Source organism: Erpetoichthys calabaricus, chromosome 5 (assembly GCF_900747795.2).
Source record: "Erpetoichthys calabaricus chromosome 5, fErpCal1.3, whole genome shotgun sequence".
Taxonomy (NCBI): domain Eukaryota; kingdom Metazoa; phylum Chordata; class Cladistia; order Polypteriformes; family Polypteridae; genus Erpetoichthys; species Erpetoichthys calabaricus.
This window is the reverse complement of record NC_041398.2, coordinates 201198270-201222730: the sequence shown is the minus strand read 5'-3', so window position 1 is coordinate 201222730 and position 24461 is coordinate 201198270. Positions and strand designations below refer to the sequence as shown.

Here is a 24461-nt window from a genome sequence, read left to right as displayed (position 1 = left end):
TGTAGCAGCCATGAGACATGTTGGGGGGTCCATCTGCCTGGGTGCTCGTTTGACAGCGACTCTCGTAGAGCAGAGGGACAGTAGGCATGTGAGTCCTCATTAAGTGCTATGTCTGTGAGCGCTGATCTCCAAACTGATTTTCTTTTTTTTTTTTTTTTATTAATTTTATTGTAATCATCATGAATGATCCAAACTGATTTTCTGACGGTGTCTCTGGTAGTCAAGGCCCTTTGGACAGTTTAGCACATGTATGACATTTAATGTTTTTGTAGTTGGTAGAATTGTGGTGTGCAATTCTCTGTAGCAGCTATCTTGCCTAAAAAAACTGGCATCATGCTTTACTTGGATGGTTATGTTGTGTTCTTTGGATAAATTATTGAATATGCTACAAACTTGAATCATGGGTAGAGATAATCATTATATTTTGTAGAATTGTATCATTATATTAGGGCAGTCAGCACTGCAAGCTACCTGACAGATTGGTAAGTTAAATACAGAGGTACTGGAGACTAATTTTGGTTTAATTGCCACTCAAAGATAACGTATTTTGCACTTAGGTGGTATGACATTGATTGAATGTTCTTACAGAAACATGAAATAAAAAAAAAAGAGTGCAAATTTTATCTTTGTGCCTTTTCTTTAGCATTACACCAGGACTGCTTTAAACCTCGCCCACATCTCCCTGCTTTCATCTCACTCCCCTGCATCCATGTTGGTATGTATAAATCAAGAAAACGAACACCAGTATGAAGCGACTGCCTCGTTGCCGGCTGTGGATGCGACAATATTTTTTTAACACATTAAAATAACACGTTAACACAGATATTAACAGGTTAACTTTCCCAGGTCTAAATCTAATATTTACACTTGTAATAGTATTTTCATCATCCAATGCGCCGAAGCTATGTCAACATGAACTCCTGAATCCTTTTCAGTGGTTGGTTCTCGTAGGACAGGGTCTCTCATCTTATATTTATAGTTGACATTCCTGTTGCCCAAGTGTATTACTTTGCACTATAAATTATATTATATATACACTCTACTGGTCAAACGTTTTACAACACCTCAGTTTTTTCTTCAAATTTATTCAGTTGAAATGCAATGAATGACCTAAAAAACTAAAAAGGCAAGCAGTAAACTGCCAGAGGTTTAAATTTAAAGATTTAGGTTAGCAAAAAAATGAAGAAAAAAAGAAGAGAAATTTCAGAATACTGTATTACAAATGGGCCATCTTCAGGGAACAACTAATAGGTTACAGCTTACAGATGTCCTGCAGCAATTAAAGTAAATTAAGCCCTGCAAGTTGAAGCAAACAATTTTGCAACTTCTGTTGATTACTTAAAAGCCTTCAGTCTGTCTTAAAGCAGCATTGGAGCAGATACACCCTCTACACCCTAGAAAGTTGTAAATTTCAGCGATAATAGCAAGAAAATTGAGATGGTGTCAGTGAGTACGGTGGTGTCCTACACAAACAAAGGCAATTTGAAACTGGAAGAAACTCTGATAAGAAGAGATCTGACAGACCCATTTGAAACATGCTAAAATTTCCTTTTTTTCATTTTTTGCTCACCTAAACTTTAAATTTAAACCTCTGGCATTTTGCTGCTTACCTTTTCACTATTTTAGGTCATTCATTGCAGTTCAACTGACTGTCAGGATTGACTTTAAAATTCTGCTTATGGTTTATAAAGCCTTAAATAATTTTGCCCCATCTTATATACCGGAATGTCTGACGTCTTATATTCCAAATCGCAACCTCAGATCCTCAAATGAGTGTCTCCTTAGAATTCCAAGAGCAAAACTTAAAAGAAGTGGTGAGGCGGCCTTCTGCTGTTATGCACCTACAATCTGGAATAGCCTGCCAATAGGAATTCGCCAGGCTAATACAGTGGAGCACTTTAAAAAACTGCTGAAAACACATTACTTTAACATGGCCTTCTCATAACTTCACTGTAATTTAATCCTGATACTCTGTATATCCAATTCATTATAATAACTATTCATGGTGGCTCTAAAATCTGTACTAACCCCTGCTCTCTCTTCTGTTTCCTTTCCTATGTACTCAAAGTACCATGATGTTCCAACAATGATGGATGGATTAAAAGCCAGAAGTCTGTATGACCATCAGCATCAAGTGACTCCGTGAAAACCCGAACTACAAAGAGGACTATTTCATTTATGTTAGGTAGAATGCCAAGAGGGGACTGGGCGGTCTCGTGGCCTGGAACCCCTACAGATTTTATTTTTTTCTCCAGCCTTCTGGAGTTTTTTTTTATTTTTTCTGTCCACCCTGGCCATCGGACCTTACTCCTTTTCTATGTTAACTAATGTTGTCTTATTTTAATTTCTTATTTTGTCTGTTATTTTTCTTTTCTTCATTATGTAAAGCACTTTGAGCTACTTTTTGTATGAAAATGTGCTATATAAATAAATGTTGTTGTTGTTGTAAACAGAAGAAAAACTAGAAAGACCGAGGTGTTCTAAAACATTTGACTTGTAGTATATATCTATATCTCTCTATTATAATAAAAAAATCCTGGGACGAGACAAGACATTTTAAACTGTGAACGAAACGTGACTTTTTCAGAGATACTTTCACGTCCCACGAGACGAGACTTTGTGCCAAGAGATTTAACCACACCCGGGGCAGAAAATAAAAGACAAAGAGTAGATGACAAAGTAGAAAGTCGTAAAGAATTCAAAAACGTTGCTGCGATACACATGCAGAGCTACATGCTCATGGATCTGTGATACTATATTGTTCGAAGGTAACAGAATTAACAGAACTGCAGTAGATTCATGTAAGAAATTTTTAAAAAGTATTTTACATATGAAATATTTTAAAAATGAAGCCCAAATGGGCTTGTGGTGGTTGAAATAGCTTTTATAGACTCTAGGCCAGTGTCTTCCAAACTGTGGGCCAGGGCAGTATTACAGATAAGCTGAGGCCAGTATACCCCAGGTATAAACCGATTTGATGGTCGTGCTTGATGCACAACAGCAGCGTCACAGGTGAATTGTGGCCAATCCTGGACAACCTCCCCAACCCCAAATCTGATGATTGTGCTTGATTCACTAAGTGGAAAGGCATTGATGATTGCATTCGATTCATCTGATTGCACCGGAGCCCCCACCACCAGCTTTGACGATCGCAGTCCACTCACAGAGTGGTCCACCCTGCCCCTCGCTCAGAATATGGTGCTAAATTCATGTGGTGCTAAAACACACTGGCTTGTGAAAAACTAGGTCACGACACTACAAAGGTTTGGAAACACTCTAGACTCCAAGTTCAATGATTAAAAAAGCATATTTTTTGTTCTATTATTTGATGTTAGTTGTAGATGGTATATGGCTAATTGTAGTTAATTTTTCTACAACAAAGCAGGTAATTGAGTTGCTTTTCCTCTAACTTCCCATCAGTGAACTATATAGTATAGAAGTCCTTATAAACTGCCAATAATGCAGATGTCAGGCTGTTTTAAGTGTACTGAGTACATATTTACTCACTGTATGCATAACAGCTTACAGAACCACTCTCTCACTCATCTCTGCATATGCTAAGTGACTTTTTGTCTTTATTGCTTACTTTTTTTCCTTTTATGATTATAGATATTTTAGTTTATCTGGTAGGACTTCAAGCAGGAGGTGAAGAGAGTTGATCTGAAAGAGGATCATGCAAGAAACTGATATGACGGTCTGTTCTATGCCACACTTTTCTCTACTTTCAACAATTTGTATTTTGGTAGGGATCTTTTTTCCCCATCAGGATTGGCTGCTGTACATGTAAAAGAGAAATGATACAAAAACACAATTTCAAACAACCTCTCTCAAACTAAATGCTGCCAGGTTAGGCTCTGGACACCTGCAATCCTGAGTTGGACTAAGTGATTTTTGAGCCTGTGGTTGTGCAGGCTGTACAGGACAGCAGCAGAATTTACTTAGAAAAAGAATCATGACACAATTCAAAACCAAAGTAACTAGAAGAGAATTGTAACCAGGAAGTCGAAATGCAAATAACCCAGGCTCAATAACAAATATCATAGTGAAGTAGTCAGGGCAAAAATTTGATAAACCAACAAACATAATGTAACCAGAGCCAAAACTTGAGTCTTATATCATAGTCAAAAAGCAGAGCTAGAATTTGTTAACCAGAAATTTTGCAAAACAGTAAAGGAATATAAACTGTATATTGACATGTAGGGGGCATTGCAGCACCCCAAACCCCAGACACAAGTCCCGAGTTTAAATAAAACATTTATTACAATTATAATACCTTACCATTTTTTCCTTGTGGTAATTGCAGAAGCACAACACAATTCTTCTCTTCTCTCTTGTTCTTGAACACCTCGGAGGAAAGCTTTGTCCGTCCTCCATACCTGACCCCAACTCACCTGGATGTGGCAGAGTTTTATGTAAGACTTGGGAATACTTCCGGTGCCAGGGCACTGCCTATAGGAAGCACTTCGAGGTCAGGTGGAAGCCTCACAAAGTAGTAGAGATCACAAATCCCTGCAACAGCCCCTGGTACCACTCATAGAAGCCAGCAGGGCTGTTCCACGACTCTACAGTTCCCAGCATGCCCTGTAACTGTCTGAAGTACAGGGATGCTGCCATCTAGCATATCAAGGGAGACTGTACTCTTGATGTATCCACTCCCCTGGACTCTCCACTATAATGGCCCCCAGCCAGGTAAGGGCCCTTGCTTTATTCCCACCAGGACGCCTGTATATCCACAGTGGCATCTCCTGTCAAGCTCCTGATTAAGGCAAAAGAACAACCTGACTCTTTTCTGGCCCACTTATTACCATAACCTCCCAGCCAGGTAAGGGACTGGGACCCATCACGACAGGGACACCAGCTCATGCATGCCATGGCTGTGCGTTATAATATATACAAATAAATTTGTCACATAATATCAGTTCATCTTCATTACCATCAAGCTCACTTTATGGATGATAAAGTTATTTAATATTGATTACCTTTACAATAACTTATGTTTCAACTTATTCCATGTAACAATGAAAAAAAAACAATAAAATACAATTTTTCTGTTTTATTTACAGACAGAAATGCAATCGCATATATGAACAGAATGATTCAAAAACATTTTACTGTCATAAATATTGATGTAACATTAATTTGCACAAGTAGCTCTACTATTATTTGTATTTTATATATAAGAAACAGAGACAGGTGTGAAAATAACTTTAGTGGCAATAGTTTTCGCATATTTTCACTTTCACTGTAACAAAATAAAGAAGAAAATGTCTCTCAAAAGAATGCTATATAATTTCCAATCATATAAATAATATCATAAAAAAGTTCTGTTTTATTTTGCATATTTTGTCTATTGTTGGTTATCACGTGAGGTTATGGAGCAGTCACTGTCTAGTATCGAACTAGACTATAGGAGGGATCTTCAGCTGTGGAATACACTCCATCACCTTATGAAAAGAACATAAATACATTATTTTAACATGAAAAAATAATCCAATTATTGCAGAATTTGAATTGATTTAAGGCAAACTATTAAAAGACAGTACAACTAAACAACAATGCTTCTGTATGTGACTTTGAATAACAAACTTAATTAATGCTGCATTTTCCCATTTTACAGGTAATATAACCAGTCTAAAAGTGTTTTACATGATTATATTACATACAGTAATCCCTCACCTATCGCGGGGGTTACGTTCCAGAGCCCCCCGCGATAGGTGAAAATCCGCAAAGTACCGACCTATATTTATTTTATTATTTATACATATTTTAAGGCTTTATAAACCCTTCCCACACTCTTATAAACCTTTCTCACTCTCTTGTTAACCTTTCCCACACTCTTATAAACACTTCCTATGCTCTTAAACACTTTCTACATTCTTAAACACCGCAGACCAACACTGCACACTGCACGCAGCGATCAGACGTCGATGTGTCTGCACTCGCTTTGTGAAGGGGGGCAGCTGAACTCACGCTGAGCAGAAATGGACTTTGTGTTGCTTCTGCCAAAATGCCTGCTTGTCGCTCTGCGCGTTCGGAAGGAGGAGGAGGAGTGGGGGTGTGTGAGGGCTGAACGCATGTTCGCTCAAACCCCCCTCCCCGGAGGCGCAGTACGCTCCTGCCACTTCGCATTGTCAAGGGGGTGGGGAGCTGAATGAACGCTAAGGAGAAGTGGACTTTGTGCTGGCTTTGTGCTGCTTGTCGCTCTGCGTGTCAATAATTTAAAAGCCTGTACATCACCTATTTTCCTGTCTCACTGTCTTGTCTTGCGTGAAGTTAAAATGTTTTATAATAGTGAGATGTTACTCATATCCTTAGCCCGACATCCACATATCATATGTGTTAACAAAATGTGTTTTATAAGTTTACATGTGTTTAAAGCATGTGGGATGGGTATTTTAAGGCATAAACTATAAAAATGTTTATTTATATGGTCTTTCTATATCGCGGATTTTCTCCTGTTGCTGATGGATCTGGAACATAACTTCCGCGATAGGCGGGCAATCACTTGTATTTAAAAACCCGCAAAGTCGTGAATCCGCGAAAAGTGAACCGTGAAGTAGCGAGGGATTACTGTATTAGGAAAACACAAGGTAATACAATAATAAAATGTTATCAACTCTAAATGTGTAGACCTGCAAAGAACCTGCCACAGGATATGATGGCTGTGTTGGCCGGTTTACACCATTAATATGCTGACTTTTAAAATCGGAATGCTAAGTGTTATACATGCTAACTTAATATACTGTACTGTATATAGATGACATAAAATCCACATCGTCCTGTCCATTTAACACTGCTGGATGTTATATCATTGAACAGTGCAGTGAAAAATCTGAAACATTTGGTAAAAGAGTTACTGGAAAAAATATAAAAAACCCAAGACAACCTAATGCCCATTAGTGCCAAACAAGAAAATCAATGAATATGGTGCAGAGAAAGCCCCTTAAGCCACATTTGAAATACTCAGACAAGATTTAAGTCAGCCCTAATCTTTTTTTTTTTTTGAACCACAACAGGCAATGGACAGCAAACATTTATTTTTATACCTTCTTTCTCATATCCCTGAACATGTATTAGAATGAAATAACTGCTTCCCAATGAGTCACAAAAGAGGAAAAGAGATGGATATGCCAATGTGACTAAAAGAATGGTGGGACAAATTTGTTAAAGTGAAGAAGATGACAGATTGTGTTGTAGTTTCAAGATGACTTTCGATAAAAGATACGCACCACTGGCTGGAAGAAACATTAAAATGAATGTCGTAATGGGTTGTTTTTACTGATATAAGGGGGAAGCATTTTTATTGAAAGGTGGATCTGAAGGGGTGTGAGAGAGCCAGTGTATAAAGGACCCTTTATAAGAAGGGGAACACATTTTTTTTTTCCTTGTCTTCTGAATTTTCCATAAAGATATAAAACTAGCTATCTCCGCGGCTTTGCCCGCGTAATAGTGATTCAAGACAGTGAGGAGGGCCCTGCCCAACTCTCCACTCCTGATGTCACGCTTCCCCCTCCCCTCGTCTCGCAGCCTCTGTCTCGGATTAGTGCGAATATATCAGTCCTGCAAGCGAACTATAATTCTTAGCACGATGAGAGAAGTCGCAAAATCAACTGGAATGTTCAAGCAAATTCTAGAAAAAAGCCCAAACTAAATCCGTTAAGTAATTCGCTCTTTCGCTAGCTAAGCGGATGTAAAATACTCCCCGAGGCCGGCGCATGCGTGACGAGGGCCCTGCCCCCCTCCCCTCGGCCCGCTGCATGTCTCTCGGATTTACACAAATAAATTGGTACCGCAAGAGAACTATGATACTTAGCGCAATGAGAGAAGTCGCAAAATCAACCGGAATGTTCAAGCAAATTATAGAAAAAAAACCTGATCTAAATCCGTTAAGTAGTTCTCTCGTGAAAAGCGGAGACACACATACAGACATTGGATTTTATATATATAGAGAGATTACAGTAGGACACTTATATCAACAGGACTAGTAAAGGACCAGACTGTGTAAAAATCTGTCTGCTGAAAAGCGGTGTAAGGGATGCCCCATTGGTCTCAGCACCTAAATCCAGGCTAAAGAGTCTAGCATCCATTGATTCGAGCTACTGATTGGTTCTTCATACTGCAAACTGAAAATACACATCACTATGAGCTGTTAGTGACCATCCTCTATTCTAGTTTTCCTCTGCTTCCTGCTGTGGCCTATAGTGCCAGTGATATGTTGCCAAGCTGCTGTGTCTGCTCACAGAAGTGATATTAGAGTTACAGAGAGACTTGAGATTCAATACAATTAAACATGATTTTTATTAGATCGTTAAATGCTATTCTAAATGATATTTTAGAAGGTTAAGGAAGGGAAGGACAGGCAGCAGAAGTAAGAGAAGATCATCAGAACTGTGACATTGTCTATTGTAACTGACCATGGACTCCCAGAGGTTTATTTTATCCAGGATTGCTGTTGACTGAAGTTCTTTTTCTCTCCTCCATTTATACCTGGCCACCTATTATAATGTTTATCTTAATTATTGAAATGTATGTTGTGCTCAATATAATTTGTGTTGATGTATATAAATGATGACTGGTTTAATAATTTAGAAAATTAGAGTTGTAAATATGTATATATACTCTAAATCTGTACTCAGTGAAGAAAGCTAAGCACAAAAATAATTCATTTAAAAATGAAGGCAGTAACATTACATTTTGGTATTGTGAAGACAAGGTGTTCACCAAAGTTTTGTATAAGATTGGATTAATAAAAGATTTAATGAAAGGTAATTAGATCATCTTTGACAATGGCAGGACATTCAGCTCATTGATTGCCATACTGAGATTTGAATGTCTCCATCATGCTACCTTCAGCTACACCACCAGGTCCAGAAAACTGCTCTGTGCATTGTGTGTACTTGTATTGTATGGGAAAAGAAATAATTTCTAACATTCTTGTTAAATTTAACATTATCCAGCTTCCTTCACTGTCTCTGTGTTCTTGCTAAATAATAACATAAGAAATGTGACAAACGAGAGGAGACCATTCAGTCCATCCCGTTTGTTTAGCTAATGGCTAACCTGTCCCTGTATCTCATTCTTCTTAAAAGTTGTCAAAGTTTCTGCTTCAACTACATGTCTCAGTAGTTTGTTCCAGAGTCCCGCAGCTATTTGTGCAAAGAAGTGCTTCATGGCTTCATTTTTAAGTGCACCTCCCCTTAACTTCCACTGATGAATGAGGGTGTGTTTTCCAAACCCGCCTGGTATCCATCAAGGTTGCTGGAGCCTTCCGGGACGTTACCACTGGGCAGCAGTTCTAACTCGTTGCCACAGTGTTGCCTTAAAATACTTGTTTGAAAGTTTCAACTAACATCTAAACCAATTATTCCATATTTTTTAACAGTTCTGTCACATTGTGATCTCTGTTCTTTTGATCTATCCTTATAGCTTAAACCTCACATTCCCCAGATATTTTCTGAACCTTATCTAACACTTGTGCTGGAGTGTCAGGTCATAATTTTCGCTGAACGGGGGCAATGCAGAGCAGTGACAGGGCTACTCAAGAGTTTGTATTACCAGTGTAATACTCACAGTACACCTGAGGATGGTGTATCTTGTGAGACTTCAGGGTGCCTCAATTATTAGCTGGGAGTTTCAAAAAAGTCAATGGCAGAAGTGACCTATAAGGAAACAACGTTTTCCACAACATTTTATGGGGATAGACAACTCAGCATCTTCCTCTACTGGCAAAAAGAAAGAGACACAGGAGGAAACAACACAAGTGGCAATACACTCATACATGTATGTGACTTACCACAATGAAATCAAAGGGGTCTTATTTTGTCTTATGACTTAGGGGTGAGCTCCTGTGTGTGTGAGAGTAAACCAATGGGTGCTCAGCCGCAAATATAAAGCATACAATGCAGACACAAGGAAAAAGTATAAACGGGTGTTTTGGCCTACACAAGCAGAAGAGAGTCTCGTCTGTCCAATGTCTCTAATTTGTTGTGCCATGACAGAATAGAAAAAGAAAAAGAAAGGACGGTTAACCTTGTCATACCCGAAAAGCATTCATACAGGCAGCGGCAGTATGATGCAATAAGTTTATGCAGTGACTTTGTGATATGTTTGGAAATTTGAAACTGTGCTAAAAAGTCATGCGGCATTTGCATAATCCATCATCCCTTCTAATATCAGTCATGTAATCTGAGATACTTTAGATCAGGGGTCCAGGTTTTTGCTCCAACCCAATTGCTTAATAAGAAGCACTCATTGCTCAAGCAACACTTCTGCTTCACTTTAGTTGTCTCGCTCGTTAAGATTTTGAACCCTTATTGCTTATTTTAGTCTTAAACAGCCGTAGTCTTGGTTTTTAATTGCTCCTAATTAGCAATAACCTGCAAATTACAAAAGAGACCAGCATTTATCCATTTAGCTTGTTACCATTTACACCTGTTTGGTTTAATTAAATACTTGGAAGGAAAGTGAAGAGAAAAAAGTGAAGGACTGAGAATTATTCATCCGTTTAAGAATTCAAATCATTTGTATGATAGAAAGAAAAAAAAATCTAGGATATGAGAATGACCTGACAGGGCAGAGTTAAAGCACTAACAGGCCATGAAATTAAATTATTTTCTAATTAAGCAACCGGGTTAGAACAAAAACCTGCAGCCACTGCGGCCCTCCAAGACTGTGATTGAGGACCTCTGCTTGGCAATGGGATCTAGCCACTGCAGTCATTAAGTCTGATATGCACTCTGACTAAATGTCACATATCATGGTATTGGTTATAAATGATTAAAGGTAAATACAGTATAGGGAATGGGGGGAAACTGACCAACATGGGTAAATAAAGATAATGGATGCTGAACATTTTCAAAACCAGTAATCTACTTAATTACCATTTCAATGTGTCAAAGGGTACTGGGATGCATAAAGAACTCACAAAGGTTAAAAGGACACCAAGAAGAATAAAGATGGACAAGGTGAGTGTGCAACAAGACAGCCGCAGCCAAAGTATGGAGAGTATATGGAGACACTGCACTGTTGCAGGAGTGTGGACTTTTAAAGTTAGCCATAAACTATTATTTCCATTTTCCTGGCATTAGGGGCAGTCAAGAGAAATGCATAAAGGTTGTTCTGGTCATATTTTAGAGTGGGATGGGAAAAACGGTCCTTTAAATGAAAATAACTGCATGACTTCTTTAATGGCTAGAGCAAATAGGAATTAGCAACTCCTTTAAGGCCTTTTATGGTGGTCACATTCCACACATACAGATCACTATGTGACTCAGTCAAGGAATGTGTTTTAACCAGACCCTAAAAACAGACTGATGAATCTAAAATTGGGAGGGAAGCTGAGGGCAAAGGCCTACTGGCAGAGAACCAGAAATTAGAAACCAGAAAATATGAAAAGAAATGCTTCAAGCCTGTATTCTGTAAAATATGCTATACCACAACTTACAAGAAAAAAAAAAAAACTGAGCTTCATCAAAAATGTGAAAAAGTGGAAATTGGAATATTGAGGGTCGGCAAGTGGGCCAGATAACCCACCAGCCCAAATTAACAAAATCCTGTTTGGGTGTTGGCAATGTCCAATTATTTGTCATCATAACCACCAGTGTGTGTAGTCAACCACATATATAGCCAATACAGGAGGCTGACATTTTTTAACCAGCTACCTCTCAAGCCTGCCTGTGGAGATTCTTTCTAGTGATGCTACTTAAATTAGCACAACTGTGGTACTGATTTAAGTTAAATGATATCTATAGCAAATGGACACAACTAGGAGTGTGCTTACATGCACACAGAAAACCGTGATGAGGTGAGTAACCCATTTAAAGCAGAAACCGGGTTTCTTAAATATCTCTGCTTACATAAGAATGTCCACTTGTGGAGTTTTCCCTTGGCAAAATACTCCAACATCAAAACAAATGAGCTATGAAAAAGATTAAACATCATCCATAGTCACCATGAAACTGCAAATGAGCAGAGTGCCTGTGCTTCTTGAGATCGTGCTGCTGAGTTTAGCACTGTATGTTTAGCTTATATCAACATAAATTTAGAAATTACTGAAATATTGAGATTATTTCAATGAGGAAAAGGAATAATGCGAGCACTCGACCATTTACCTCAGGAAATTTATCTTTGCTAACACTCCCACCATTTTCTATTTGTGGCTACTGGATGCGTATGCGAGACAAAGTCATGCTCAGGCTAACAGAGTGCAATGGACATGCGCAGACAACGGAATCCTTAACTGTAACCTGGTTAAGGGTTTACATGGCTACACAATGGGGTTCTGCATGGAGAAATCTACGTACATTAACCCGGTTTCTCAGAGATCAATATTCTGGTTTCTCTCTCTCTTTTTTTTTTAAATTTAACCGGGATATTAAAGTGCATGTAAACATAAAAGGTTACAGCTGATGTTTAAGTCAGAATATAAAAATGCCATTTAGGCAAATTAAGTCTGAAGGAAACAGATTCCCTTTACTTACTTGGTGTTGTTGATGGAGAGGGAAGAGGGCCTCTTCTGTAAAACATAAAAAAGGATTAGTTGCAAAACTGTACTCCTGTTATTAGCCTTCATCTGTAGTGCCCAAGTAAAGCCATTGGATTGTCACTTCTAAAATATTCCTTTATAATCTGATTCTATAGCCTGAAAGGAAATAAGCATGAACCACATACTGTACACGTATACTGAAGTTTTTCATGAGTCAAGTGATTTACAATCTGTAAGTAACCGGCCTCAACAGCCATTTGCAGAGGGTCTAAAATTGTTACTTTAATGGCTCTTTAAAATCCTTGAAACGTGTTAGGCTCTGTTTACTAAATTCTAATTGACTTGATGTTAATATAAGTGTCACTTTGGTTTTCTTTTTATTATATTTTATGTTATACAAAATACATTATAAATGTTTACAGATAATTTTATTTTTGTACCTGGGCAACAAGTGACTACGCAGTGAGTCAGGGGCAACAAATGAACTTGAATCTGTGGTATAAAGTCCACTAGTCCACACTGACTGCTACCGAAATGTTTGTAGATACAGACATAGGAGTCTTTTCTCCATTTGCTGACAGACACAAATTCAGATGAGCTTGGATCATTATGGTAAAAGCTTCCTTAGACATTTTGTGATTCGAAGTTTAAAAATAATAAAAGACTGTGAAGTGCGATTCGCAGCATGAGAAAAATCAAAGCAATGCCTTGTTTAACTGAACCTTAGCTATTCTCAAGAATGTTTATTTTTGTGATGAAGTTATTATTAATAGGATCAATTAGGCAACACATAGTTGAAAAACGCAATAGACCAAAGAATTGACTCTCATTACTTTATTGTCTGAAACACGCATGCTTATCAGAAACACAAATGTTTATGAAAGGCAAATCCAGAGATAAGAGCAACATGTGCACGAGCATTCAAGGACTTGATTTTTTGTAGGAAAATGAGCTTGCGTTACATTGGCCGCCTCAGCTTTATTCCCAGAGCCATAAAGGTGAAGCTGCAAATTTAACATTCCTGTGGTTGGCAATGGTTCAAAGACGCTTTTGTAGCCGCATGATAATTTCCTGGCCATTTTTATAAGCTGCTATTTATCTGTTCCCTGCCTTACCTTTGGTGCAGTGCCACGAGACAGGCTCAAACACATCAGTTTACTTTTACAGTTTTAAGCATGCAGCTGTATGGTGGGACGCTGTGCACAGCCCGCTACAAGAAACTGCAGCAAAGAAACACTTAGCAAAAATCGAAATTTTCTTTTTTTTTAATCCTGTCAAAGTAGAGGTTAACATGGTTATACAAATTTTTTTTTTTAACGCACAGCCATGATAAAACAGCACAAAACTTTTAAGCTACAAAATCGCAGCTGGCGTATAGATATAATTATGAAATAACAACTACATACTTTAATATTTTATCTCGGTAGAGCATAAAACCAAAATGTTTGACAAACCAAAGGCTCGTGTCCTTACCCAAGATGACTAAATATCTCTAATACTTTTTAAAACTTATCAGAATTTCTGCTTCACTAACACAGCTCAGCAGTTTGCTGCATAGTCTTCGTGAGTAAAAGAGCTTCAGCTTCAGTCTTAAACTCATCTTTTCTTTATTTCTGCTGATGTCGTTGAGTACACAGTTCACTATTTAACTGGAGGAGTTCTGCTGGATCAGTCTTATCAATGTCTTTGTGAGTTTTAAAGACCTGGATTTGGTCCTCAAACAAAATCTTCTGTTCATAACTAAAGAAGTTCGTGAACTATAGAAGACAGCCTTCGTGCCCACTGGGACTGCTGGTGAAGTGAACCATATAGCATGTCTTCATTACTTTTTTCTTCTATTTTATTTATTGATAGATATGCTTGTACTGGATCAAAATCTCAAAGCTGCTTTAATAGATATGCTTGTACTGGACCAAAATCTCAAAGCTGCTTAAGCAAAAAACGGCATTCTGGCTGCAGAAGTTTCTGATTGTGTGAATACTGGGGGATTTTTTTTCTGACAGAAAGTGGTCCATCATCTATAGTGAAATTGCAAACATAACACAGCACACTTTTGTCCCTTTTAGGATCATGTTGGACTGGGGCCTATCATAGTGGAATTACTCGGAAGGCAGGAACCAGTGCTGGACAGGACACCAGGCCATAACATACCCAACATTTACATGCACACTGGGCCATTTTATATTTGGAAAATGAATCTGACAGACCTGTTTTTTGGATGTAGAAAGATAATCAAAGAACTAAAAAAACATGCAGACTCCATGCAGATAACAAATACGAGGGTTGTCTGTGTTCTGCGCGGAATCACTCGAAATAAGTAGCCAAGGATTTTTTTTTCTATTTTTCTCATGTACTTCGATCCTTTTTAAACTTTTTCCAAGTATTCACCGCCAACATCAATGCACTTTTGGGCTCTTCTGACCCACGCCGCAAAACACTCGCGAAAGGCTGTCTTTGGGAGGTTGTCCAGCTGTTCTTTGACAGCTGCAATCAGTTCCTCTCGAGTTTCGAAGTTGTGGCCTCGCTGGGGTTCTTTCACCTTCGGGAAGAGCCAAAAGTCACATGGTGCAAGATCGATTGGCCATTGTTGAACTTGTCAAGGAAAAACTTGCACCATTCCACGCGAGCTTGCTTTTGTTCCACAGTCAGCAGCCTTGGAACCCATCGGGCACATTTCTTTGTAAAGCCAAGATCTCGTCGAATGATGGTGTCGACAGCATACCGGGTCATCCCAAGTTCCGGGGCAATTTTCCTGATGGTCACACGACCATCTTCTTCCAGGAACTCCTTCACACGATCAGCATTTCTGCCATCAGTCGAACTTCGCAGTTTCGGTTCACGTTCTTCATCGTCAAAGTTGAAGTGGCCTGTGCTGAAGCGCTGGAACCACTTAAAAACCATCGTCTTCTTTGGAGCATTCTTCTTGAAGATGCGAGAAAGTTTTTGGCAGCACTCTTTAGCTGTTAAACCATCAGAAAAGTCGTAAAAAATCATCACTCGAAAGTCACACACGCATGGAGTCGAGAGCTTCGCCACTAGCGCCGGCTGCGCACTCTCAGTTCATTTGCTTCTCCTGTTCATTCTGAAGGAAGAGAGGGAGCAAAACATCTGAACAAAAACATGCAACCCCTTGAATAATCCCTCTACACAGCAGAACAAGTTTCGACAGGCTGACACTCGACAAACGATAAAATTCCGCACGGAACCCAGACAATCCTCGTAAGTATATAATTCATACCTAGAATGCTAGATCCATGAGGCAGCAACACAGACTCGCCATCAAAAATCCACAAGTTAACAATGCATCTACAAAATGCTTTATTGGTGCCACAGAGTTATTATTGATTTGATCACAAATATGAACTCAGTGGACCCTAGAGAAGACTAGATGTTTACACCCATTACTGTGGTCACCTAGACAGACCAGTGGATATTGTGAAGTACTTTAGACTGAATACAGATCCCTTTAACAGAAATACTTCATCAGTTTTCCTAATGGGCTTTTTCCAATTCTGGGTCATAAGGAGCTAAATCCTAATATCAGGCACAATGCAGGAAATTAATAAGTATGAAAAAAATGTAAACATGACAGAAATTAGGAATGGACAACTCCTATTATATATGAATTCCTCAGCTTTTTTAAAAAATAGACAACACAATATTGATTGAACAAATACAACTTTGTTTTTTTTTTTGTTTTTAGAGAAGCAGCAGCCTATCATTGATATTTCCTGAAAAAGCAATAATCGAACTATAAAAACAGTGCTTAAAATGGAGCCAAATTACAGGCAGTACTCTTTCTGTGGTAATGCAGTGACATTCGATCAAAGAGAGGGGTATCCTAATGAAACCTCGAGCGCCAACATGTGTTGATGCTCGATTGGAGATTCATGAAAAGACGTCGGTACACTCTGGTAGACAAAGAGAAGGGACTGATATTGATATTGTGATTGTGAGGTCATTGATGTTAGGTAGAATGCCTAGAGGGGGCTGGGTGGTCTTGTGGCCTCGGAACCCCTGCAGATTTTATTTTTTTTTCTACAGCCGTCTGGAGTTTTTTTGTTTTTTCTGTCCTCCATGGCCATCAGACCTTACTTTTATTCTATGTTAATTAGTGTTCCCTAATTCTATTTTCTTATTTATTTTGTCTTTTTTCTCTTTCTTCATTATGTTAAGCACTTTGAGCTATATCATTTGTATGAAAATGTTGTTGCTGATATGGTGAAACTTGTACATTAAGTCAATCAAAGACCTTCCTCCATGAACACTTATGAAAAAGTACCGGTACTCTATGTTGAAATTGGAACAGGTGACAGAACTGCCTACATAAATACATATACAGTAGGCTTTCTCTGAGGGCTGGTTGTGGACATTCTCTGTACTTTTTACATCATTAAAACAGAAGTAATTTGAAAGTTTTGACTGTGGGAAAATTTGATTGTCCAATACAAAAAACTTTTCTGTGCATATGATACCCCTACATAAAGAAATGTGATTCACAAGTGTGTTCCATGGAATTGTCTCAGTTCATGTTATTTTGCTGGATTGTGTTTTATAAAAGCAGTGTTACTGTATATTGTAATACTTTTTTCACTCCTATTTTTCTTGCTATTGCTCATTATTATTATTGACCATAAAGCTGCTGGCCTCTTCAGTATTCCATGTTTTGCAGTTGATTTACAAGGCAGTCAGATCTCATCCTAGCAATATAAGGGACAAGGCAGTAATCAGCCAAAAACTGGACACTAGGCCACACTCACACCAAGCAAAGTCAGAAATGCCAATCAACCTAACAGCAAGTCTTTCTAATATGATACTTAACCTGAGTTCAGCCCCACTTGAACAGAAAACAGAGAACATTCCACACAGAAAACACTCCAGCCACAAAACAAACTGGCATCTCAATGCTGTGAGGCCAGATCCAATATCTGCTGATAATGAGCATGTACAAGTAACATGAAAACATTCCAATTCAGTAAATATGATTGAAATGTCACAGTGCAAACATGAACTCTCATTTAGAATCAATGCATTAATGTGTTACTGTAGTGTAACTGTTAGAGCACTGGATTGTAAAGCACAAGGCTGCAAGTTTAGTCCTTGCTACTCACTTCTATGAGGGACTGATGTGCTTAACTCACCTTCTCCATACAGCTCTGTCTTGTACCTGCTTCCCAGTCAGGCCCTTTTTCCCTTCAAATCCTCTTTTATTTTTATTTTTGTAAAATGTAATAATTTAATCATTATGATAATTAATAATATAATTTATTATTAATAATATATAATAAATAATAATATATATTATAAATTGTTATATAATTATACAGTATATATAATTAGTATTATAATCATTATTAATTAATAATACTTATTAAAATTAAAATGTAATAATTTATCTATCTGTCTATTAATAATATATAATAAATAATAATATATTATTAATTGTTATATAATTATACAGTATATATAATTAGTATTATAATCATTATTAATTAATAATAATTATTAAAATTAAAATGTAATAATTTAATCCACATTTAATAAAATTTTTTTAGTTTTAGTTTTTTAGTATCAAATCCTCTTTTAGTTTAGTCCCTGCTACTCATTTCTATGAGGGACTGATGTGCTTAACTTACCTTCTCCATACAGCTTTGTCCTATAACTGCTTCCCAGTCAGGCCCTTTTTCCTTCAGATTCTCTTTTACTTTATCCATCCACCTCTGAATAAGCCTCCCACACTTTCTTTTCCCCTGTACTTGCATTACCAACACTCTTTTGCCCACATATTTATTGTCCATCCTCATCATACAGTATGTCCATATCACTTCATCTTACTTTTCTTCACTTTCTTAGATCTCTCTCCTGCTTTTGTTGTACCTCTAATTTCTTACTCTATCCTTCTTTGTTACTCTATGCATTCATTGCACAATTCTCACTTCTGCCACATCCAACCTCTTATCCTGTGCTTTCTTTACTGCCCATGTCTAAGCTCTATACACCATTGCTGGTCTTATCACTGTCTTATAATCTTACCTTTAACTCTCACCTCAATTGCACAATACTCCTAACATCTTCTTCCAATATTTCTGCCCACACCACACTCTATGGTTTATCTCTACATCCAATACTCCATCCTGAGTTACCACTGTTCTTAAGTATTTAGATATATCCACTCTAACCCTAACCCTAACACTAACCCTGCAGGATAGCTTTACCTCCTCTAACCTAACCCTGCAGGCTGCTAACATCTGAATCCTGATCATGATCATAATTAACTCTCTAATATTCTGTTTTCTTTCTAGTTATTTTCAATCCTATATCTTCCAAAGCCCATCTCAATTCTTCTAACTTCCTCTCCATTTCCTCCTTTCTGGTGCTATACAACACAATGTCATCAGCAAAAAACACACACCAGGGGACTAGTCTTTTATGCTATGAGTCAGCATATGCATAACCAGATCAAAGATGTAAGGGCTTAAAGAAGATCCTTGGTGCTGACCTACTCTAACAGGGATCTTGCCTGTTACTCCGATATGGCATCTAACCTGGGTTCTTATCCCCTCATACATGTCCTAATTTAGCCACCAAGGTGGAAAACCAGCCCATCTTCTTTAAGCCTTTACCACTTTGATCTGATTATGGATGTGCCAGCCCCAAGCCCAGGGAAATAGAGAAGGCCAGTGTCTGGAACAGCATCTGGCTGTGCAATCTTCCAAATACACAGTAATAATAATAATAATAATAACAATACTGTATTACAAATATAGTAAACACATACCATACATCTTCTGAATTTTGATCAAAGTTTTTGATTATTTTTTTTTTATCTTACCTCCCACATTGAACTTGAGATCGACTAGCATTAGGTCTCTGCCCATTGTAAAAATTTTCATATGGAATGGGAGCTATAAAGATAAATGATAAAAAGGTAAATGTTTCATTGGGACTCATCATTACTTACACTGTAAATTGCAAAGATTGTTGCTTCTAGTGCTACAAAATACATTTTTTTAAATAACCAACTTTATGACAGACGATTTGAATTATTTTAGGTAGGTCACACGGTTCTTCAGAAACAACTACAGAGAATGATCACATACACTCAGTGGCCACATTATTAGGTACATCTGATTGTTAATACAAATATTAAAATCAATACATAATGTTAATAAATGTTAATACTAATGTTGATAAAGCTGTTAGCTCCCGTTTTTCAGTGCTGCTCTTTCACTCTCATCTCACTCCACTCACCCATCTCCCAGACATACCCAGTGGAGGCGAGACAGTAGCACAGTTTTGCTGTCACATAACTATACTGGCTACCAACTGAATCTTTTCTCTCTGTTTTCTTATTGATGTTTCCTCAATTTCTTTCCTTTCACTTTATAGTCTACTCAGGCTCTCTTTACACTTGTGGGTGCAGGCGCTTTGCCTAAAGACCTTCAGGGTATCAATGAGGAAACCAGCTAAACTGACTGCACACATGCAAATGTGATCAGTCAATTTCCTTATTAAACACTCCGGGGTTACACAATGAATGTGTGCAACCTACACCCCAGAGACAGAGCCATGCCATTTTAATTTAAAAACCTGTACCATCATGGACCCCTAACGTGCTTCACCACTTGGTGCCTTGGCTACTTTAATAATATTTGATGGTCAATAGTTGGCCTTTTCAACTTCAATTCCCTTGGTTCACCATCATCTTAATCATCAAGATTTGTGGCTATTATGACATATGGCATCAATAGCAGGACTAATGCTAGCTGTCTGAGACATCGTTTAAGAAAGTTCTGATGACAAAAAAAAAAAAAGGAAATTTAAGGATAGGCAAAAAATATGCAGAGACTATGAGGGAACTCAAGGCTTGAGCAGGAGTTGTGCTGAAGACCTGCTTAATCAGTAAGCATACTACAGCGGGCCAAATGCAGAGCACCGAAAGGTAACCTCTGGGTATTCTGGTTTTCCTCTCATACTGTTTTAGATTATTTGACATGATGTGAATGTTGGCACATGTATAAATGTGTCTTGTGACTGATTTGGTCCTGATAATGACTGCAACTACCAAACATAGAACTATTCATTAGGCTGAGTAGGCAGTAAACCAGACATTGCAACCAAGTGAAGTAGGAACTCTCTGGTTAAAGGGGCCTGCATTTGTGGAAAAACTTCCACTAATAGGAGAATGGTAAATGGCATGAAGGCAAGCGTATAGTGCAGGGGTCCTCAATCACAGTCCTGGAGGGCCACAGTGGCTGTGGGTTTTTATTCCAACTAGTTTCCTAATTAGAAGACAGTCCATGCTGATAATGAAACTGGGTATTGAACTATTTAGCTTGTTAATACTTGCATTCATTCAAGAGAAATTTTAATTGCACTGTCGAGTTTCCTTCTGTGAGACCATTATCCAAGTGTTTTGTGGACCAGAATAGATTTAAACTTAATGGTCCTTCCAATTCCCCTCTCATTTATTTTTATCACAAATACTTCATGGTAAGCATGTTAGCTGGAGAGCTGCTGGTTTATTGGTTATCTGTATCTCATTATTAAGTAATGTCTGGTTAAGAAAACAGGCAACAATTAAAACTTAAATGCAGCTGCTAAAATCTAAAATAGGCAATTAAGGGTTCTGAATGATAACAGGCAAGAGAGCTAAAATTAAGCCCAAAAAACATATTGCTTTAGTAGTAAATAAAAGGGTTCTAATTAAGAAATTGGTTAAAGTGAAAACCTGCAGCCATAGCAGACCTCCAGGACTATAATTGAGGACCTCTGATCTACAAAGTAACTCAAATGTGTCTTTGATGACTGTGGTGGGTTGGCACCCTGCCTGGGATTGGTTCCTGCCTTGTGCCCTGTGTTGGCTGGAATTGGCTCCAGCCGACCCCCGTGACCCTGTGTTCGGATTCAGCAGGTTGGAATATGGATGGATGGATGTATTTGATGAATAAAGACACTTACAAGGCATAGAGTTAAACACCAACTATCACTATCAGCAAGGACTGAGTTCTAATTAGGACACATAGCTGGAATGAAAACCCATAGCCACTGTGGCCCTCCAGGACCATGACTGAGGACCACAGCTATAATGAGTGCACCCCAGAAGAAAACAAGTGAACGGAAAGATTAAAAATATTACGTTTAGTAAAGGTGGTAAAAACATAAACGTGTTAAAAAAAAAGGTGGCAAAAAATAATCCAAGGCGGTCAAAATGGGCTGAAAAAAAGAAAAAGAGAAAAAAAAAGGCAAAAACAAAATTCCACAAAAGGTGTGTACTGAGGCAACAAACAGAGACAAACACAAGAAAGAAAAAATAAAAATACATGTCCACATAATACCTGGCGGAGTTTCACCGGTTCTTCTAAGGTCGATGAAGTATTCAATATCTTTTTGTACACTGCACTGTTCCAGAGACTTCCGCACTTCTTCATAGAACTAAAAATTGAAAAGCATTAAGAATGTGTTAAGATTGTATTATCTTTTTATATGTGCTGTAAATGGTGCAAACGGGCAAATCTATACATGGAATAGAATGCCTGATATTTAAAATATTCATTCACTCTTGTATAATAATGTTAATAAAAATATGAAACATATAAAGCAAAACATTGAAAAACTAATGCTAATTCATTATATAGTTATGCCTTTAGGAGTTTGACAAAAAACAGTGGGTTTACAGCGTACTGTTCATTCAAATCCATAAAAAAAAAAATCATTTCACGGTTAGGGATTACATTTTAAAACCACTCCTTAGCTTTGCAGCTGCTGCATACCTCTGGGTTGAAATTTTGCCAAAGCAACATGAAGAGTAATACAAGCAGGGGAAGCCTTCAGCTTAACGGTTACAAGTCACTCGGTCATTTGCTAACCCGCTCAGTCCTGGACAGGGTTGCGGTGGAGGGTGCTGAAGCCTGTCCCAGTCAGCATAGGTCACAAGGCAGGAACAAACCCTGGACAGGGCACCAGTCCATCAAAAGGCACGGTGACAAGTGCAGTAGTGAAATGAGCATGTCCACCCTGAGCATTCTAGCTTTGTATAAGCATTAATCTAAAGGAGGTCATTGATTTTTAAAGAAACACTGAATTAATAATTATTAATTAATATATTCTCCAATTAATGATTTGCAAACCATTAAATCATTTTTGGCTATTTACTTAAAATCTGGAGAACAACATCTACTGTGGACTTCTAAGGTTGACACCGCTGCCCCAACCTGGCACAAGCAGACGCTAAGGCACAACTCCAAAGCACACAGGGCTTTATGTGTTCTTTTCCCTTGTGGGAAATGTCTTCTCCATCTTCCACAAGCACAAGCACAATACACAACACAATTATTCTCCTTTTCTTTCTCTTTCTTTCTTCTCTTTTTCTTTTTCTCCTTCTGGCAAGTTTCATCTCCCTCCCGACTCTGGCTCACCGAGTAGTGTCTGCTGGCCCCTTATATAAGGCACCCGGAAGTGCTCCAGGTGTTTGATGACCTACTTCAAGCAGCACTTCTAGGTGTGGTGGAAGAAATGCCCATGTGGGCTCAGCAGTTGATGCAGCACCCCCGGACCCCAGTAGGGCTGTGCCAAACTCCAACTCCCATTGAGCCCTGCGGGAGTCCTATGCACCACTGCAACCCATGGGGGCTGCATCTAGAGCTCCGAGGAAGGTAACGCTCTGGCCACACTTGTTCCCCCAATCCTCCCAGCATGGACACGTCCCAGCCGGGCAAGGGCCCTGACCGTCCTCCACACCACCTTAATAAAAGGATAAGTGTCTGTGTATCTGTGCAGTAATTTCCAATTGCGGAGCTGAAGAAGCATACGTCACCACAGTATTTTGACCTCAGTTTATTGGCAGAAGACAGTAGATGTCACTGCTGGTCGAGGGCAGAAAATACAGAGCAGCAGTTTTAGAAGGGAAGTTAAGTTTATGGGTTAATGTGGTTAGTGTGTGGGATACATGATTAAAATTAGCTGTAAATTAAGGTTAAGGATTAACATTGTTGTTAAGGTTAGGTGTTATTGTGATTAGAGTGTATGTAGTATATAATATTAGGGGCAACTTAAGGTTAGGCTTCCGTATTGTTAAGCTTAGGGGTTTGTGTGGTTAGCGTGTAGTACAGACATATGGTAACATGACTTCCATCATGAAACTACTGGTCCAGAACTGCTGCCATAGACCTGTGGTGACATATGGCCGTGCAACTCTGCAGTAGGATGCTTCTCTATCTGTGTGTCAATCTGATTGCTCTGTCATTCCAACAGATGGCATATTACAAATATTTGTAGTAATAAAATGCATTGTATTTGAAATTCCAACACATTGTGCAACACAAACAGAAACGTATCCATCGAATTTTATTTCTACAAATGTTTATGAAAATGCGATCTGTTAGAATGACAAATGCAATGCATTTTATTACTCCATACTGTACATTACAAAATAAATTCCAATACATGGTGCACTGGAAATGTTAACACTAAGATCTAAATTGATTACTTAGATTTTAAACCATCTTAGAGAGGTTAGCACAGATAGTTTATTCATATTGTAGTAGGATATTAAACTCCTGTTGAAAGACCAGCAACCAGGAAATGTAAGAAAGCTTACAAATATCATGCATAAATTTATATAACCACTAAATGGAAGGAAAATCTTCTGTAACTGGTGTAAAGGACAGCCGGGACTACATCTCTTCCGGGGGAGCAGCCATGGACTGTTCAATACCTCCCCTGGGACGCTTGGTGGCAGCTTCCCTGGCAGCCAATGATTCCCCAACCCGGCGCATGGCTCCATGGGAGATGGAGCCCTCCACAGCCTGGTTGGGGGCTCGGATGGCCGCCAGGGGGAGCTGCGCGGAGTCAGCAGCCTGGCTGGTCATACCTTCAGCCCCACCCGGAAGGGCAATTAGGACCAGGTGGCCAACCACCTGGAACGCTTCCGGGTGGGATATAAAAAGGGCCAGCCACCACCACTCGAAGAGCCGGA

General features: G+C 38.6%; 1 protein-coding gene across 1 annotated transcript in view; it reads right to left on the bottom strand.

The window, feature by feature from the left end:
- Window positions 1–5044: 5044 nt before the first annotated feature.
- The window catches only part of pstpip2 (proline-serine-threonine phosphatase interacting protein 2), a 151409-nt gene continuing 131992 nt past the window's right edge, over window positions 5045–24461 (bottom strand). The window contains exons 11-14 of the mRNA XM_028791184.2: window positions 21823–21919; window positions 19317–19389; window positions 12480–12514; window positions 5045–5444 (exon numbers count right to left, since the gene is read on the bottom strand). Of these exons, the coding sequence (XP_028647017.1) occupies window positions 5389–5444; window positions 12480–12514; window positions 19317–19389; window positions 21823–21919 (261 nt within the window). The 3' untranslated portion in view covers window positions 5045–5388. The remainder of the gene's footprint in view (window positions 5445–12479; window positions 12515–19316; window positions 19390–21822; window positions 21920–24461) is intronic.